Source organism: Drosophila takahashii, chromosome 3L, assembly GCF_030179915.1.
Source record: "Drosophila takahashii strain IR98-3 E-12201 chromosome 3L, DtakHiC1v2, whole genome shotgun sequence".
Lineage (NCBI taxonomy): Eukaryota > Metazoa > Arthropoda > Insecta > Diptera > Drosophilidae > Drosophila > Drosophila takahashii.
The window spans coordinates 22,264,564-22,284,985 of NC_091680.1; the positions used below are offsets into that span (position 1 = coordinate 22,264,564).

The 20,422-nt window shown below is 37.5% G+C and overlaps 3 protein-coding genes across 5 annotated transcripts in view; 2 read left to right on the forward strand and 1 right to left on the reverse strand.

The window, feature by feature from the left end:
- Positions 1-86: 86 nt before the first annotated feature.
- On the forward strand, positions 87-1,107 carry HipHop (HP1-HOAP-interacting protein). The gene is made up of 2 exons (XM_017140034.3): positions 87-233; positions 289-1,107. Exon 2 carries the CDS (start codon positions 289-291, stop codon positions 958-960), a length of 672 nt encoding a protein of 223 aa, XP_016995523.2. The 5' UTR covers positions 87-233; the 3' UTR covers positions 961-1,107.
- A 195-nt stretch (positions 1,108-1,302) lies between these two features.
- Cat (Catalase) lies at positions 1,303-12,002 on the forward strand. The gene is made up of 3 exons (XM_017140068.3): positions 1,303-1,528; positions 9,848-10,768; positions 11,209-12,002. The coding sequence occupies exons 1-3, from the start codon at positions 1,472-1,474 to the stop codon at positions 11,749-11,751; spliced, it is 1,521 nt and encodes a 506-aa protein (XP_016995557.2). The 5' UTR covers positions 1,303-1,471; the 3' UTR covers positions 11,752-12,002.
- Positions 12,003-12,628: 626 nt separating this feature from the next.
- Positions 12,629-20,422, reverse strand: part of Indy (I'm not dead yet) — a 34,831-nt gene continuing 27,037 nt past the window's right edge. For all 3 annotated transcript variants that reach the window (XM_070214480.1, XM_070214481.1, XM_044393942.2), the window contains exons 2-9: positions 15,839-15,876; positions 15,388-15,514; positions 15,209-15,325; positions 14,996-15,144; positions 14,738-14,926; positions 14,220-14,678; positions 13,543-13,921; positions 12,629-13,481 (exon numbers count right to left, since the gene is read on the reverse strand). In XM_070214480.1, the coding sequence (XP_070070581.1) occupies positions 13,191-13,481; positions 13,543-13,921; positions 14,220-14,678; positions 14,738-14,926; positions 14,996-15,144; positions 15,209-15,325; positions 15,388-15,514; positions 15,839-15,876 (1,749 nt within the window). In that variant the 3' untranslated portion in view covers positions 12,629-13,190. The remainder of the gene's footprint in view (positions 13,482-13,542; positions 13,922-14,219; positions 14,679-14,737; positions 14,927-14,995; positions 15,145-15,208; positions 15,326-15,387; positions 15,515-15,838; positions 15,877-20,422) is intronic.

The window sequence follows — 20,422 nt, forward strand, 5'->3', positions numbered from 1 at the left end:
CCCTTTTTATACTTTAGGGAATATGGTCACACCAAAAATGTACGCAGTGTACGGTTCGCGTCTCGGCTAACCCTGCGTACATTTATCTGGTATTTTTAGTGAGACCATCAAACAGCACCAAACCATCAAGCTGCGGTAACATTAATTGCAATGGAAATTGTAAAGGCGGGAAAATTTTGTGTTTTCCTTTTTGTTTTATCTCTTGGCGTCGTTTAGAATCAAAAAATAGCAAGGTGAGTAGGGGAATTAAACCCAAGGAAAGCTAATAATGGGCGTAATCAATTGCAGATGGCGCCCGATGCGGAGGAACCACAGCCAGAGCGCCGATTTTGCGCCCTCGGCAGCCACAGACTGAGGACCCCATGCCGAACCATCGGCAACGAGACGTTGCGTTCCTTCGCCAAGCTGCTCAATGAAAACATCGACCACGAATCCCTGGTCTGCAAGGAGTGCTACGGCCACCTATTTGACCTCTACATGCGGAAGGTAAACAATGCCAAGCGGCACTTGGCCAAGAAGATGGCCGATAGCGTTTCGGATGTGAGCAGCAGTCAGCCGGCTGATTCCTCTTCAGATCCCAGCGCCATAATGCCGGTGCCGCAGGGAAGGCTCCTGCTGTCCTCCAATCTGAGCTCCATAGCGGATGTCTCCAGTACGAGTGGTAGATACGACCACAACTCTAGTCATTCCTCCGACGGCAGACCCACTACCAGTGCGGCGGCGGCCAAGAAAAGACGACGCTCGGGGGAAAGGGACGATAATTTGGCTCCACCGCCGCAAAGGCCGCGTTCCTCTCCCTCGACATCCAGCGATGACTACGATCCCAACTCCAATCTCAGCTTGAACGCCGTAAATGGAACCAGATTGCCACATATCCAGCCCATCCCGAGGAGACGACCGACGCTGCACCTGAACAAGGAGTCAATGGATATCTACCTGGCGGGCACCACTGGAGGTTAGCCCAATTCTTAGTTTATATGTTAAATGTTTGTGTGTTGGAATATGCCTGACTGACTCGACGTAAACACTGAAATTATCGAATAATTGTACTTTGTTTCCCATGTCTTAAATAAATATGTATACGTAATAAGTTGACCAAACCAAATATTTTAAGGATAGTTTTTTTATAAATTCTTTGATTTTTTATATACTTGATGTACATTAAAACAAAAACCAACTTGCCATTTTTTAATTAATTTTTAACAGTTTTTAATAGTAAATGTTACGTATCAAAAGCGATATTAATTGACACGCCAGATTTATCGATACTTCTCCAAGCACTCGACAACCCTGGGCAACAACAAGTACGTGGTGCGGGGCTATAAAAACAAATGGAACTGCGCTGCAGTTGCTTTATTTGACAGAATTCTCTACGCAGTCACAGCAAACTCAAAGTCAACGTTTGTTCAGTTCGAACATTTCAAAATTCTGGTTATCCCATTCAGCGAAAATATCAAAAATTTCAAGCAAAATGGCTGAACGCGATGCGGCTTCGAATCAGTTAATTGACTACAAAAACTCGCAGACGGTGAGTGTGTTGGTGTGCGAGAGCGAGCGAGCGTATGTGTGTGTGCCGGCAGGAAAATAAGAAAAAAACACAAAGAGAAGGGAGAAACATTGTTCAAAATAAAATAAACAAAAAACAAGACAATTACGGCAACGATTGCTATGAGCCTGTACTTTTCGTTAATAATTAAAATGCAAAAGGCACAAAGGCCGGGCGAAAGATGCCAGTAATTTTGAAAGCGGTTTCACCACAGTTCAAAGTTCAACAGCGGTCGCTTATCTCTCGCTTACTCTCTCTTCTATATATGTACACAAATCTTATCAGACTGATAAACCCTCTTATCAATGTGACAACTTTTCTTATTGGATTTGTATTTCTGCACCTAATCCAAAGTTTTAATTCCCATTGAGTTTTCTTTTTCATGCAATCCATTTCCCTATTTTCTAACCTTGGCTAACCTATGCCTTTTTTTCATTTTCCGCCTTTGTTTTCACTTAGCACTTCCATTTTCATTTGGCAGCTGAATTGTGCATTAGATTTTACTTATTCGAATTGGTTGGTTTGCACTTTCGTGTTAATTATTCGCTTTCGCTTTTGGTTGAGCACAAACACAGAGATTAAATGCATGATTTCAATTGAAAATCGTGCTCTCGTCAAATTTTTTGTTTGCTCGTTTTTGTTTATTTCACACTTAAAAGTTTGACTTTCATAATACAAAAAAAAAGTTTAAAACTCTTAAAAAATTCTTCATTAAATCAAATAAAAAAGGAAGAGCATTGATAAGCATTGATAAGCATCCAAAACTGCTAAGTAATTGGCCCAAATAGATTAGATTTATCAGAAATACAAATAGTTGGGTGCGGGACTTGGGATAGTAACAAAATAACAATTCATTATAATTTGAGATAATTTTAGATCCCCAAGAAGATACATTTGTACTTAGGTAAATTTAATTACTTATATGACTTGTAGATTTTTAATACTGGGTCTTTAATAGGAAATTCTAAAAGCTAGAGTATAACAAACAAAAAAATTAAATTATACGTAAAACAGGGTACAATTTACCTTTTGAAAATTAATACACATATCTCGCATGGCTGATATTAAATGCATTTTGTGCATTGAGTCACGAAACCAATTACCCCAATATCTAATAATAAAACAAACTTTAACCATTATTATTTGTATATACCAATAAATGTATTATATGAACTTTTCGAGGACCGCGATTTGAGGTTGGAAAAATCGCTGGAAGTCAATGGACTTTGCGGCGACCGGCTCAATGTTGCATAAACTGGTTGCATTGGGCTTCGACGATCAAGTGACAACGAACCCGGCTTCAAACCCGTTTTGGGTTGAGTCCGGAAAAGGCTAGACCGACTGGGAAAATGCGTTCGCCAGCCATTAGTCAACGCAAATTTTCTTTCTCCAATTTGGTTATGCAACTGAGCTGGAACGCCCGGTTAATGCCGACTGTATGTGAGAATATGTTTCGAACTGACCCAGAAAAGAGAGCTCCACAGTTGGTTGGTTCGTGTTGTTTTAGTCGATTTTGACCTTCTATGACGAAACTGTGAAAACTGCATTCTGTCAGGCAATTAAATGTTTGCCTTTGTTTCGGTGAATAATCATGGCAACTAGGTTCTTTGTTCTCTGAGAATCTTGCAATCAAGTATGGTTAATCAAATAAAAACACCTCTTAACGAGGTAAAAAACTAGTGACGACCGCACCTTCAACATACAAAAGTTCTGATATCAACATTTGTGACGAAAAATTATTACACTTGTCATTAAATAGACTTTCTAATATTTTCTCATTCGGCCCGCCCTAGCAAACTATTCCAGCCTTTTTCCCTTTACAGGCATTTTCTATTGCAGCGTGCCGAATGAGAAAATATTAGAAAGTCTATTTAATGACAAGTGTAATAATTTTTCGTCACAAATGTTGATATCAGAACTTTTGTATGTTGAAGGTGCGGTCGTCACTAGTTTTTTACCTCGTTAAGAGGTGTTTTTATTTGATATCAGAAGTTTTTGTTTGTTTACATTTGCTCTCATAGGAGCTAATATATACATTTAAATATAAATTCATCAATCAAAATACCTTTTAATCGAGGTATAGCACATGTCTGTACCTTTAGTAGTGTAGAACTTACAAACTAACGAAATTTAGCTATTTTTAGCTTTTTCCCGCTAAAGTAGCGGCTTTTTCCAAAAGTCGTAGAACAAAAGACTCCTATATGGGCATTTCCAGGGTGACGGACGCGACATTTTTTCAACTTAAACTCTAAAAATAAGAGTGACGCAGTGTACATTTATTACTTTTTAATTTTTTGTTGGATAGCTTAGACGCTCTTGTATTTATGCTAAAAAAATTAAGATTATCTGTCCAGCCAGTTCTTAGAAATAAAATTAAATAAGTGAAATACGGACGCGACAAAAATAGAACTGCAATTTTGAAAACTTTCGAAAAACCATAAATTCTGCGAAACTAGAGGGCGAATTTTTTTGAATTTTTTTTCCAGTATACCTGCTGAGTAACCACGCACATCAAAGCAAGTTCGGTGGCAAAACATTCAGCGGTTTTTTTTCTAAAACTAGTGCAAGAATACGGACGCGACAATTACGGACGCGACATGTTGCTACTTAACAAAATATTGCAACTTTTTATTTTGTCAAAATGTTGCAGAGCTATTTTACGTGTTACTAAAGTCCCTACTTTAAAGTTTGGTTAAAATATTTTAGCGTTATCCACCTCTTTTTAATTGAAACATAGTTTTTATATAGCTCGTTCTATGAAAGCTATGTGACTAAGTGGTTAGAATTAAATTAAATTTTTCTAGTAAACGCAGAAATTTAATCAAAATACACCTGCTAAAGAATATATACCTATCTTTAAATAATAAGTTTATTTACGAATTATGTTGCACGTTTAGTATATTATATTAAATTTTGTTTTTTGTTGAAAAGGCTGTGACACCCACAAAAATGTCTAATTCTCTGTTACTGGATGCATAGTGTATTTTTCTTATTCCTGGAATCTGTGCAACATTTTTCCATTTTTCTTGTAGTGGTAGTGAAAATTCCTCCACTTCCTTGGCGCCAATGTAGATAAGGTTTATTCCGTGTAAATTTTCCTGAGCGCATTGAAAAAATTCAAAGGGACTTGATAATATTTTATTTTGGGACTTAGTTACTTGCCAAACTTTTCTTTTAATGACTGCTCCTACGCCATCCACTGCTCCTTTTCCATGGGACGTGGCAAAATAGTTCCATTCAATTTTGACGCATCCAAAATAGTAAACAAAATCTACCAAACTACGGACTATAAATTTATTTTTAAATTGCGAGCTGCTTCCATCAGAAAATATAAATATATTTTCGAATGTGCCGGCTTTCTCCTTGATCACTTTTAAAAGTTTGCTTAAGAAGCAGACAACGTAAAATTTATTGTGGCTTAAATTTTCACTAATTATTCCAAATGATAAAGTTTTGTCGCAAAGCCAAGCTACGCAAGTAAATATCGTAACCTGTTTATAGTTAAAATGTGCGCTTTGGACTTCGTTTTGAGAGATCAGCCTGTAATTTTCGGCAAAATCAATTTAAATGACTACTTCCCTTGAATCTATATTCGCTTTCTTAGCCTCAAAATAGCTTTGCTGAGATCGTTTTATATAAAAGTGGGTTTTAAACTGAGGTAGAAGCGCTTGAAACTCATCCAACAGAACCGAAAAAGGAGCAGTTGTCATTGTTAATGCTAACCTGTCGTCTACTTTACGCCACTTTTTCCACACTATATCTTCATCTATTTTTTTGAGATAGCTAATCGGAATAAGTTCCTCGACAATATCTTTTACACATCTCAGGCATTTGTTGAGCATGCATTCTTCATTCTTTATGTTACAGCAAATAGATTCCAGTAACGATTCAAAGACACGAGGGAAGGAAGGTATAACTTTAGTACATCCCTCCAACAAAAATCCAATGTTAGCATGATACATACACACGCACATATTATGAGGCAGCTTTGATATTAGTTGAACTTCCGGTGGTCTGTGCTGGAAAAATGTTGATTTACTCACTAAATCTGGGGACTTCGATTCTTTTTTATAAATTTCGTATGCTTCCGACACGGTCAAAATCATGAAACGTTTTGCGACAAATTTCCCATTAAGGTTTAAGGTATGCTTTCTGCCCGCAGCTTGAACACTAATGTCGTCTTTCAGGTAAAAGTCTCTAAGCATTGAAAATTTCTGAAAATCAGCAGACGTCTGAGCTCGATCTTCAATCCTGTTGCAACTTAAATACTTTTTCCCTACCGCTTCTAAAACAGCCTTCTTCTTTTCCATGTCGTTTGGCAACGATTTTTCCATTTTCTTTACTGCCTTTCCCAAGGACTGCTTACTCCTATACGCTGTATGAAAGTCGATTGCCATATTTTTTTTCTTCTCACGAAGTTTTCTTTTCTTTTTCTTTTTTTTTAAGTGCAACTCAGGGTCCGTCTCCATCATTTTCTTTAGTTTCAGTCGGTATTCTCTCTTCCGGGATTTATCTTTTTCTTTGAATTTTTCCAAACGATCGGGATTTAAAGACAATTTCTCCCTGTACTTTCTCGCGCTAGCTCTATTTTTTTCTTTTTTTTCCATCTTAAAAATCTTAAAAGTATCTAAAAGAAGTGCTTTCTCTTCGATAGCAAAATTTGTTGTGAATAATACAAATATTATTATATAAAGTAAATGACAAGGAAAAGCAAGGCCATCGACGTTTTTCATAGCAGCAAATAAAACAATTAGCTACACAAAAATTATGATCAATTGTTTTTTGGAAATACAAAATATAAATTACGGACGCGACAGACTTTAAAATTTCTTTAAAAATATCAACGCGCTAATTTTTTTTTCAAAAAATTATAATTAATTTGTTCCAACTATCCTTGCTTTAGGCGTAAGAGCTGGTTTATAGGTGTCGCAAATTGATCGAGTGAAAAGAAAAAATTTGGTTTTTTGATTACGGACGCGACATTAAAAATGTTAAAAAACAAACTTCAATTAAGACATATAATCCATTAATATTAAAGAAGTCTTAATTTTTTCCTGATAGCATTTGCCTTAAACTAATTTATAGTATTGGTTGCTTGATCTTTAGACTTCCACAGAAGGCGTAGCAATATTACAAAAACGCAACAAAATGTTGCTGAGATATACAGTATGTGTTGCTCGTGTTTGAAAGCCGCATATCTTCGTGTAAAAAATTAATTTGGAAGGAAATGTTATTGATTTACAAAATATAGATACCAATGCTATTTTTAAACCAAAAAAGAAAATTTTCCGCCAACATTTAATATTTGGGGTTTGGTTGACTTTTTCCTGGAAATGCCCATATGGAACTCTTAAGTGCAAATTTACTGATTCCATGACCCTAAAATACAGTTCGTATACCCTCACACAAAATTCAATACTCAGGGAGCGTTAATTGTTCGAGCTGGCAAAAGTGGCTATTTTCGAATAAAAATAACTTTTAAACGTGACTTTTTACAGTAATGTGTTATATACCAAAACTTAAGGAATCTCAAGGGCTATACAGTTTAAGGTTTTAAACAAAATCGTTAGAGCCGTTTTTGAGAAAAATAAAAAAAAGCTAAAAAAAAAATTTTAAAAAATTGTCTTTTGTTCATATTTTTTTAACTATTACATTTACGCAAATTGCATATAGAAGGCGTTTATAGCATTTAAGAATACCTTTCAAACGAGATGCAGCACAAGTCTGTAGCTTTAGTAGTATAGAAGTTACGGCTTTCCGATTTTTAGCTATTTATAGCTGTTTTCCCGCTAAACTAGCGAGTTTTTCCAAAAGTGGTAGAACAAAAGTTTTTTATATCGATGTGATGAACGTCATATAAAATTTTCAAAACTTAAAAAACATGTTTTGGACAAACTGACAAACTGACAAACTGACAAACTGACAAACTGACAAACAGAATTAAATTTTCATTTTGGGAAGACGAAGAAAGTCTTATTTTGGCTATAACTTTTGAACGGAGCGTCGGATTTTGACGGGTATTTTCAAAAGGAATACAAGTAAAATATTGCGAGGGGGCAATTATCCCCACCGGCCCCAACAGCTCCAAATTTCGAAATTTTCACTTTTTCACTTTCACCGCTCTCTCTCCCAAGCCAATTGATTTTCTTAGAGTCTTGGTATGCAATCCTGTTAGTTTTTGCAATACCTTTCGATAGGTGTATCATTCATTATGATCGGACCATCACAGTAGATTTTCATTTCTTCGTGTATATATAGTAGTCGCCTTCGCACACTCTCCTGGTGCGCTTCGTCACTACATGGACTGCCGTCCATAGTGATATCCATGAAATTCAAAAAATGCAGGGCGATTTTCCAGCAAGCGTTGAAACCTAAAGCATTGCGGAAGGTCATTCATTAGTCGAAGCAGGGAAAATATTAGAAAATATAAAATGGAAAAAGGAAATCTATTTAAACAAAAAAGCTTATTTTTGTTGGTTTAATTTTTTTAAATATTATGTTAATATATCAAGAGATCTTAAAGATGATAAAAAAAAAACATCAGAATAAAACCACTTGTTTTTACCCTTCATAATGATATAAATGATAAATGATATCTCGAAAACAAAGTCATCTCTACCAACATTTATCAGATGCACTGATCTTATAAAGCTACCTCATTACGGTGCTGTTTACCTTCTTTGTGTCATTGGCAACTCCGACAAGATGCAATTAAAAACTTTCCTGTAGACTGTGTATTTTGCATTCTTTTTCTAGATCGGGCGAGGTTCTCTTATCAGTTTGCTCTTCGCTGGGGGATATCTACAACCACATACGCAGGGAGGTTTTGATAGGAACCAGATTGACTTGTTGGGGCGTGGATCGCGCAGTTCCACTCTCATTGCCATTCCCGGTTTGCTTCACTTTTCGTATCTGCCCCCTGAAGTGGCCCCATATTGTTGTCTCAAAGTGCAAACCATTCTGATTGAATCGGGGCAAAAAAAAGGAACAAACAAGTGCAGAAAGCTTTAGAAATGTATATAGAGGTGTTCAGTAAATTAAGAATTTATAAGGCGAGCTCACAAACAGGTCAGCTAATGAAATGATAATTTAGAAATTTTATTTATTTGTTTTTACTTAAAACCTATGGTTACTAAATTCGTGCATTTTTGAAATCGGATTTAAATTATTTTATTATACCAATAGGCAACATCAGGTAAATTTCGTTATTTTAAAACGCTAATAAACGCCGAGCCCTTTTATTCATTCGCCTTCCAAGAATCAAGATTTGATAAAGTCGAGAGCCAACTAATTCCTAAAACAATTAAATACTTTGGTGCTATCGCGCCACCAGTAATCCCACCTGAGTAATATTTAAACGACTTTGTTGTGAAATATAAACAGCAGCCTAATTTATATGTTTGACACATCACCAGAGGCTTCACTTTGATAAACAACCTTCCCTCTACATATATAAAATTCTGTATGCACTGTTCTAGAAATGCTTTCAAATTAGAATTTCGCATGGCGTTGTCAGGTTTCAAATACATTAGCTAAACAGTGCGCATTAACCGGTGACAGTTTTGCAAATTGTTGGCTGACTTAATTTTATAATGACTTGTTGGCTTGCATGCGAAATAAACGATAAGGTGATTAAGGAGCGGTGTCTGATTACTCCAGGGAAATTAATTGAAAACAAGGAGGAGTAGAGGCTGGAGACACTTTAGACTACACAGATTATATCGGGTGATGAATGACGGACAGTTAGTGGGCTAATTGAAATTTCAGCTTAAACAAGACAGTTTTATTAGCTTAATGGAATTTATTGATCTCTGATCTTAAGTATGAATGGGGATATTCTTTTTTAAATGCCTAATATGCCAAAGATCCTTGGTTTGTTTTAACGTTTAAGGTTTTAAAACCTTGATTCCCTTTTATTTTTATCAAATATTCTAAGCAATTATTTATCAACTGCAAAAATGCCCCTCAAAGTGACCCCCCGTGAAGAGATAAAGCTTTGCAATCTTTATGTTTATGTTTTTCGTGGCAGCCCAACGATTATAAATAAAAATTTAAAGTCCGCAGCCCAAAAAAGAATTATCGCTTAAGTGCCGATAAGATTAGACGACACTTTGAACTGATATTATATAACGGAAAGTTAGGAAAATGCACTTTGAAGCACGGTTACTAATTTTTACCAATTATTGAGGCAAAATCAATGAAAATTAAATTTTTAATTTGGTTTTGTAAATAATAGTTTAAAAAGTTTAAAGTTTGAAATTATAAGCAACTAAAGTTAACTTAATTTGATTTATTTTCCAGGTTTCACCTGGAGCCATTACCACAGGCCATGGAGCACCGATTGGAATCAAGGACGCCAGCCAGACGGTGGGTCCCCGGGGTCCCATTCTGCTGCAGGATGTGAACTTCCTGGATGAGATGTCCCACTTCGACAGGGAGCGGATTCCGGAGCGTGTGGTGCACGCCAAGGGCGCCGGTGCTTTTGGATACTTTGAGGTGACCCACGACATCTCCAAGTACTGTGCAGCCAAGATCTTCGACAAGGTCAAGAAGCGCACTCCCCTGGCGGTGCGATTCTCCACGGTGGGTGGTGAGAGTGGATCCGCGGATACGGCCCGTGATCCTCGAGGATTTGCCATCAAGTTCTACACGGAGGATGGCGTCTGGGATTTGGTTGGCAACAACACACCCATTTTCTTCATTCGCGACCCCATCCTGTTCCCCAGCTTCATTCACACCCAGAAGCGCAACCCCACGACGCACTTGAAGGATCCGGACATGTTCTGGGACTTCCTCACCCTGCGTCCCGAGTCCGCTCACCAGGTGTGCTTCCTGTTCGGCGATCGCGGCACCCCAGATGGTTATTGCCACATGAACGGCTACGGTTCGCACACCTTCAAGTTGATCAACGCCAAGGGTGAGCCCATCTACGCCAAGTTCCACTTCAAGACGGACCAGGGTATCAAGAATCTGGACGTGAAGACCGCCGACCAGTTGGCCAGCACCGATCCGGACTACAGCATTCGCGATCTGTACAACAGGATCAAGACCTGCAAGTTCCCCAGCTGGACGATGTACATCCAGGTGATGACCTTCGAGGAAGCCAAGAAGTTCAAGTACAATCCCTTCGATGTGACCAAGGTCTGGTCCCAGAAGGAGTTCCCTCTGATTCCCGTGGGAAAGATGGTGCTGGATCGCAACCCCAAGAACTACTTCGCTGAGGTTTGTTGGCTAATTCAATTATTTATAGGTGCTAGCATAGGAAACTTATTAGTTTGTTACTATTTTGTAGATTAGTTGACTTTTTGGTCTACCTTAGCTCAAAAACGGCTGTCCTTATTTAGCGTATACACAGAAAAAAAAACCAATATGAAATAGGGTTATTTCTACCTTATTCCATATCAATAAAAAGCCGATATGATTTATGTCAGATTTAAGATTCAAACATATCAACATGATATTTTATCATATCATAAAAATACCGAATTTAGTATTTTTTGATCAAATAATATAAAAAAAAGATTAAAATTATCTTTTTTCATATCAAAATGATATGAATAACTTCATCTTTAAAAAATATCAAAATTAGATGTGTATTTTAACTTAGAGCTTAGAGATTATAAGTTCTGTATTAATTTTTGGGTATTTATCCCTACTTGCAGGTGGAGCAGATTGCCTTCAGCCCGGCTCACATGGTGCCCGGCATTGAGCCCTCTCCGGACAAGATGCTTCAGGGTCGTCTGTTCTCCTACTCGGACACTCATCGCCATCGTCTGGGACCGAATTACTTGCAGATCCCTGTGAACTGCCCCTACAAGGTGAAGGTGGAGAACTTCCAGCGCGATGGACCCATGAATGTTACGGACAACCAGGACGGTGCCCCCAACTATTTCCCCAACTCCTTCAACGGTCCCCAGGAATGCCCCCGTGCGAGGGCTTTGTCCTCTTGCTGTCCCGTCACTGGCGATGTCTACCGCTACAGCAGCGGGGATACGGAGGATAACTTTGGCCAGGTCACCGATTTCTGGGTACACACGCTGGACAAGTGCGCCAAGAAGCGCCTGGTGCAGAACATTGCCGGTCATTTGAGCAACGCCAGCCAGTTTCTGCAGGAGCGTGCCGTCAAGAACTTCACCCTGGTGCACGCCGACTTCGGTCGCATGCTGACCGAGGAACTTAACCTGGCCAAGTCCTCGAAATTCTAAGCGGAGGGTATTTCTCTCCTATCCGATTTGGTTATTGACCTTAATTACGATTAATCTAATCTGGAACTCAACACCACCCGAAATTGACTAACAAAAGCTACACGCTTTTCGGATCTTTGGTTGCGGGCTAACATTGATTTAACCACATAATGTGTCTTGTCTTGTTTTGATATTCAAAATTGTCTTAGTTATACACGAAATACAATTATATGCAATGGATGTATAATAAATTCTTTATATTTTGATAAACATTTCTGGAATTTAAACATAAATCAGGATCTAATTGGCTGATTGAAGGAAGGATCCAACCCTATCAAGTATATTTATATATTCTAGATCAGTAGCTAGTCTATCTAGCCATGTGCGTCTGTATAAACACTGAAACCTCAAAAACGCTCACAATATTAATCTTAGAAAAACATTTTATTTTAAAGGCTTTTAATTTAATAACTTCTAATTAATTAATCTAAAAAAAATGGTGAAGGTAAAAAAGAGTTTAAAGATTTGGTTTCGGTGTAAATTAACTAACGTTTTTAACCGGGGAGTCTACATTCTCTTTAGGAAAGGTTTCGTCTACAACCAAAATTTCTTAAATTTTGTAATAGCCAAAAATTGTCCGCCGATAAATTAAAATTTCTCTTTTTGAATTTAAAGTTTTGAATTCCTCATCCGTGAAGATGACATATGTATTACGTATTATTTCAGCAACAGGTTTCCAGTGACTGTAAAACTGTGCCAGTAAAGTAAAACGTAAAATTTCATCTCTAGCAGGGCAGCAACCTATCGATTAACGAGGTCTATCGATACTTACACACAATAATCGGCGCGCACTTTAATTTTTCAAAAATGAATATCTGAAATTAAATCAACTATCCGCTTGTTGTCGTTTGAGCTTTTTATTATTTGATATTTTTTACAAACTATATAAAACATAAATCATTTGAAAATTTACAAAGTATTATTTTAGCTTAGACTAAGGCTATTTGTGTGCTTATTTCGGTTCGCAATCAAGTATTGAGTAAGTTGTTCATATTTAATTTTTTTTACAAATTGCAAAACGTGTATGAATATGTACGTTTTCTCAGTCTAGTTATAAAAACCATTGGCAAGCCAGTGCTGCCGTTGAACATAATTTCCCCGCATTTTTGAATTTTTTGTTTGCTAAATGCAACAATTAAGTAACATTAATTTGTATTTAAATATTTAGCTGAGTCCGTGAACCAGGATCTCAAGTCCTGTTTAACAGTATTTTATGATAAAACTTTTCAACACGTTTTGCTAAACAATAGGTAATGTTTTTTGTATCAAAACTTTTCGCAATTCAGAAATGCACATTTTTCGCAGTCAGCAAAGGCACTTTTCTTTTACAATTCCCTAAAGTATTATGATTTTCATCGCTGCGGCGGTCTGTGTGTTACGTTACACTAATGACTAACTATCTATATAGTCTGGTTGCCATGCGCTTGCGCGGCATAAATCTGCGCCCATTCGGGGAAAGTGTTAAGATTTGGATAGACAATCAGGCCCCAGGTCTGGCAGAAAATGAACAGTGTGACGACGGTAATGACGGTCGGGCCAATTCCAGCGATGGCCATGTCCTTTGTCCTAATGTTGGCATAGCCGGCGACCAGAGCGTTGGGCGGTGTGCTAACCGGCAGGTGGAAAGCCATACTGCAAGCCAATCCAGCGGGCAGGATCAGGTACAGTGGATGAATCTCAATGGCCAGGGACTGAAAGATAACATTAAAAATTACTCCATATCTTGGAGATCATGCACTGTTTAAAACTCACCATCTCAGCCAGTACGGGAATAATGATGTTGGCAATGGCCACGTTGGAGCTGAAAGCGGTTAGGAACACAGCCACCAGGATAACCACCAGCAGGAGCACAGAGTTGGGCAGGACCTTTAGGCCAATCAATGCGTTACCAATCAGCTTGGCCATGCCGCTCTGCTTGCTGCCTTCGGCCAGGGCAAATCCACCGCCCAACAGGAACACCAGACCCCATGGAACCTTGGTCTGGATGAACTTCCAGGTGATCAGCGAGGGAGTGGGACCTGTGGGCACCGGACCACCGCGTCTTGTGCAGTAACGCAGGAAGGCATAGTTGGCAGGCAAGATAAAGCACATGATCACTACGAAAATGGTGGGCATAGAGTTACGAACATCCCTGGAAAAGTAGAAGACGGATGTGAAATAATTTTTAGATATTTATAGGTAAAAACATTGATAACAAATTAGGAACTTTTAGTTAGGCTGTTAAGTATTTCATAATTTTTGAGCTGATTGTCAACCTTTAGAGTTGTCATTTAAAAATTAAACGTAATATTTAAAGTAACTTGAGTGTGAATATTTTTAAACAATAAATAAATTATAGTTGAAGTTTAAGTAGGACAAAAAACGTTTTACCAGAGAAGAAATAAACTGTAAAACTAATTTAATAAAATTAAACTTATATATCCACTTACTTGGTATTTAAATAATCGGCCCATCCCAAAAAGATATTCGGCTTGCGGGTGAAGTACATGATAACCATGAAGATGAACAGAATCATCACTTGGATCTCGTGGATGGACATGGGGCCCAGATCCTTGTAGCGCTGGTCAATCACCTTCTTGGCCACATCGGCGCCCTCCTTGCCCCTCTGCACTTCCTGAGCCTCCTTGCTCTTGGGACGCCACAGACCCATGAAGTGCCACTGCAGGAACACGAAGGTCAGAACGGTGTACACCAGCATCGATGGCACAGAGTAGAACATGAAGGTGGGGAAGTCCATCTGTTCGGTGGAGTTCTTGAAGCGAGCATCGTATATGCCCTTGAAGGTAAGATTGGTGGCAGTTCCGATGATGGTTCCGCAGCCACCCAAAGAGGAGGCGTAGGCAATGCCCAGATAGTAGCAAAGAGTGATCTTTGTGGGATATGGCGGCCTAAAAAAGAAGTAAGAATTTAATTATTTACAGTACAAATTGAAATTATGGCTACTTACTCATCCTCGTTGTTTTTCTTGTTGTTTCCGACAATTTGGTATTGAGGTTCATGGTTGATTTTGCAGACGCCCTGAGCCTGAAGTTCCTCCAGCACAGCCTGGATAATGGGACACATCATGGCAGTGCAGGCGGCATTCGAGATCCACATGCTCAAGAACATTGTAACCATAATCAGGCCAAAGTGCAACCTAAAAGGGGTACAAAGAGCAATTAATTAGGATTTAAATTGACCATTTTGAAGAGTAAGTTTATATTACCTGCGGGGACTGCAGCCCACGATCTGGATTACCCTCAAGGCGAGACGTTTGTGCAGATTACAGTATTCCACAGCCAGGGCGACCATAATACCACCCATGAACATAACAAGCGTATCCTTGAAGTACAAACGGCACGTCTGATCGGAGCTCTAAAAGTGGTAAGCAAAAGGATTATAACTTTTATATAGAATGTTTTATCTAATAGAGACTCACCATTATACCCATTACAGGGAAAGCGACAATGGGAATCATGGAGGTCACATACAGTGGCAAGGCTTCAGTCACCCAAAACACGGCCATTACCAGAAGCAGGTACATACAACGAAATTCCTGAAAAATAGTTACAATTAGCTTATAGATCCGGTAGACATCTTTGGGAAATTCAAACTTACGGCGCCCTCGTTTAACAGCATAATGGGCAGACATAGTAGAGGCACCAGAAAGACCACTAACCCTTTCCAATGATTGGCGAAGAAGTTGGAACACTTAACCGGTGGTTGGGGTGGTTCTCCAATTTCACTGTGGATAAAATAAAATTCAAAAATTATTTACAAAGAATTAATCAAATTTAAGTTTTCTAAAGGTAATGTAAGGAATACTTTTCTGTAATATGTTATTACTTTTTATCTTGAGTTATTACTTTTATCTATAATATCATTAAAGAATAAAAAATTGGCATTTATTTGTTTGGAAACAAAATAAAAGGAATGTGGCCATTCATTCCTGCTTAATTTTGATAAAATAATTATTTATTTTTTCGTCAACATTTATTTCTTTTATAAATAAAAGCCAATTCATCATTTTGCCTGCCATTTATCAACTATCACATTTCACAATGCTTACATTTCCATTTTGATGTCCAGCGGCGGTGGCGTGTAGATCTGTAAACAAATAGAGCAGAAAAATAGAAATCAATTGATAATTCTCAAAAATCAAGAACGAGCCCCCTTGTAAGGAGCCGAACCACTTGTTGCCATGTCGTCGTACCCAAAGTAAAGTGAACCCCGAACCGAACCCAACGGCCGATTGTCATCGTTTCACGCTTCATTAAAATGCCATCCATCAATATATATGCCAGCCCAAACGTAACCAATTGAAAATCATTTGAAACGAGCACACCATCGCACCCAAAACAAAATAAATAAATAAAGAAGCATATGGAAATCAGGCGCGTGATATAATTTCTTTTCGCGAAAACGAAAAAATAAAGAGCCTACAGTAAAATGGAAGCTAAAAAGAATGGAACGGAACGAAAATGCCCAAGTTGTGCTAGAAAATTTGTCAACGTCTGGTGCTTGGATGGTGTGGAATATATACTATATATTTAGTGGATGTTTTGTAGCCGCATATTCATGACGACAGTTGGCCTGTATTTTATTTCATGAACGGCATCGCCCAGCTACCAGTTCTCCTGTCGTTAGGTAATCTATGCAAAAGTTGTACAAACAGAAATAAAACACATGTGAGTAGAGTAGCCCTCACGTTCTGGGTTAGGAGGCACGTCCTAATCATTGATTCCTGCGAGGCCCCTCTTATCGGCATAAAACCAACAATCAATCAAGCCATTAAGCCCCAGACAAATATAATAACAGAGCCGCACACACCCATTCCTTACTCATTTTTTGTACCCTTTCGATGAGCCTATGTATTTATGGTTTTGTAGATACATCTAAACGAAAGCACCCACTAATTATAGATCGGTATAGAAGACGCCGCCCACAACAGCAATGTCAATGTCAATGATACGAACATAAAATTTGTAAACTTTCCTGGGGCAAACCATCAGGGACAGATAGGCACTCAAAATGGATCAGTGGCGTGCCACATGCAACCTCTAAAGAGGCCATTGACTGTCAACACAAAGTTAAGCGTCGTCAGAAATTATACATTATTGCCTGAAAGATATGGCGCCTCACGTGCCATAGATATATCATATAAATGATGACCAGTTGAAACTTTCTTTGGACAAAGGGCTTACGATATAAAACCGAATTAAACTTTGAAGTGTAACTGTCAGAAAATATTGATTTATAGATTAACTTAAGTTCTTTATCATAATTTTTTTTCTTTGTCACGTTATTCTACTTTATTTTGAAAAAACACATCTATAATTCTTAAATTTTTTTTTAGATTATTTATTTAACTTAATTAGATTAACTTTCAAAATTAACTATCAAAAACCAATCTTATCTTATTTTTCCCTCGCTAACAATTTTTTAAAATATTTATTCTAAACATTAACGACTCAGATATGTGAAATAAATAAAATTAATTAGCTTATTTAACAAGTTGCCGCCTTTTGTGAAGCATTTTACTGCGCTTATCTCCGCTTGTTATTTATTTTTTCGCCAATGTTGTTATTTCGTTTGTTGTTATTTTGTTTACATATTGTCTACACTGCTTTTGTTGTTGATGGACTGCTGTTCGTGTGCTGAAGTCAGACGTAATTGGAGATCTGCTTTTGTTTATAGGCGACGAACGAAGGCATTTAATTTCACACTGAGCGGCACGAGATCGAGAGGTATCGAAATAGACAGCCCCGCCTCTAACATCTATATCAACTATCATCAAAGTCTACTGTGTTTTTCTATTGTTTTTGATTGTTAGTTTTGTGAGATTAACTTAGTCCGTTCGACAAATTTGTAAATATTCCTTATAAAGCTTTGCTTTATTTCTGTTTGAGAAATATATAGAAGCTTTGGGAGACAGTTCTATAGCTTCCCTTGTTAATAAGTATATTTTTAGTTAGCTTACACCCGAGCAAGTCAAAAGTCAGACATTAATTGAAAAATATTTCCACACGGCAATTAACAACATTTTTATTTGAATTCTATCACGAGCATTGTTGGGTTCTCAGAACTCTGAATAGAGTAACCCCTCCGAGGGCGCCACTCCCCCTTTTCTGGCTTATATACTATATAAAGTGCTATCACCTACAGAACTTGTTGCCTCTGCTTCTGATAGCGGGACTGAGATGAAAGATCGCCAGCATAGTGATAGATAGAGAAGGAGGCACAAATTGATAAAGTGGAACCAATATTGTATCACATTCTTATATACCTACGTATATGTATACCGATCTATGTGCCTACACATATAGTGCTTACAATGAGCAAACAATCTGATTGAGAATTGCCCATCTACGTCAGCGGGTGCCCTGAATATCAATCAAAAATTGAATACATATACACGCGCCTTCTTAGGTATATAAATACTATAAATTATTACATCTTTATACTGCAATCAAAATATATATATGCCCATCGTTCGGGAGTGGAATTTTTCAGCTCGTTCTGAAGTGACTGACTGGAGTGACAATTATTATATAGATACGTTGAGCCAAGAAAAGGCTGAGAAGGCTTCAGAATTATTTTATTAATCTTAAGGAGGGCAAAAATCTATATGCAGTATTACGTAGAAAACACACCACCTCAGTATAGAACTTGTTCTAAAAATAGTTTATGGTTGATTGAATCCAGATTAGGTATCATCCGTCAGTCTAATTAGAACCCAATAAACCGCAATTATATATAATGGCAATGTACGAGCACAACTTCTGACAGCTTACAGCAATAATATGGGGAATCAACTAATAATAGTTGGGCACTTCCCACACGGAACACCAAAAGTTCCCTCTAAATTTCGGTTGATGAAAAAAGGAATTCTAAGATAATTGAACTGCTTGACAGGCAAGACAATCACAACTAAAATCGAATGAAATTGTCCTAGGACCACCATCAACGGACCAAAGAAATATTTGCCGGCGATTGCTATTGTTGTTTCGCAGTAAATAAATTAATGGCCCGTTTACAAACAATTTTCCAAATGCCTTTTGTTTGGCGCTTGGGGGCACACTCGACAGATTCGAAGATAGAGACCTACAGTATAATAGAGAATAGATACAGTAGATGTTGTTGTTGTTGTCTCTGGGCGTTTTCGATAAGTGGAGTAAAGTGTTTACAAGTTAATTGAAATAATGGGTCATGGAGAGAGGCACATTCCAAGTGGACAAGTGTACCCAGCTGGGGAAAAACATTATTTATGAACCCTCAAATGCTCACGTATTTGCGTAAATTAGCGTATCAATAAACAGGCTATATATAGGAGCATTGCCTTATATATTCAATACCTATAAGCACAGTTTTCGCCTGAGTGCACCTTAAAAATGTTTTAATGCGGAAGTTAAGGGGCGAATTTATGTTACGAAATTACCATATTCGGATGAGTAACAGGTTGTATTTCCAGAGAAGTGCAAATAAGAGATTAATACGATTAATGATCGGTAAACAAATGAATAAAGAAAAGGTTCTTAAATTAAAGTCGAACAATAATATTTATTGAAACGTAATAACCATTGACAGACATCGTGGTATTATTGTTTCAAAATATAAATACATATAAAAAGTATAGCCACAAATTGATAAGAAGAAAAACATTTGTATAATCCAATGAAAGCCAAATCAGCCAACTACTAAAACAACAAGAAATCAATTTTGTTTATCTAAAATGTGACTAATTTATCCAGACCACTTTGCGAATTATTCATGCATTGGCAAGCAAATATTCAAATAATTTCCGTCTGCTGTTCCTTCGTTAGTCAAAACATTCGCATTAATTTTTCATTTTTACAGTTTTGCCATACATTTGACTGCAGATAAGAAAAAACCAGTCCATTAAAAAAGAAATCCAGTTGCCTATTTAGTCGCCATAAAGATATAAACAAAGCTGTGAACAATATAAAGTGAATTGCACTAGAAAAAATTAAGGCATTAAAATCGTGACTTTAATGCTGTAAGAAATGAAATTCAGGCTGAGTTTACTGATCATATTTTTAGAATATATTTTGAATGCGCGTTATTTGTATTTGTATTTGTATTTGTTTATTTAAAGCAATGTACTGCTTGACTTGCTTTTTACGCAATTCTAGAATAAATAATAGGAAAAATAAAAGCCACGCCAAACCATTGATAAGGCTTTTCAGTTTCTAGTTCAAGTGTTTGCCATATGCCGCAGGGGAATATATAGTCACAGATGAGTACTTTAGACTCTAATCAGAGGAGCCTAGCTAGCAGGCCGATTAAGTTGATCCAAAGTACAAATACAAAGGCTAAAATTAAACCTTTTCGGCTGGAATCTCTTCAATAAGTAGGTTACCAAAAGCCAGTTACTACTTGCATGGGTTAGTCAAACTAAGGTTAATGCAGGACTGTACTTATGGTTTTGCGAAAAGACAGCCTGACGATTACTCATTAAAATTATTCAAGTGAACAGACAAATCACCTTACGACATTCGCATACATTTGATATGGAAATTGCAGTCTTTTATTTCACTTTTCTTTTTAGTTCATTCACATATGCCCAACCAACCACATGGCAACAAGTAATTGTGTTCTCGAATTTCGGATGAGGTTAAGCGGCGGGGTTATC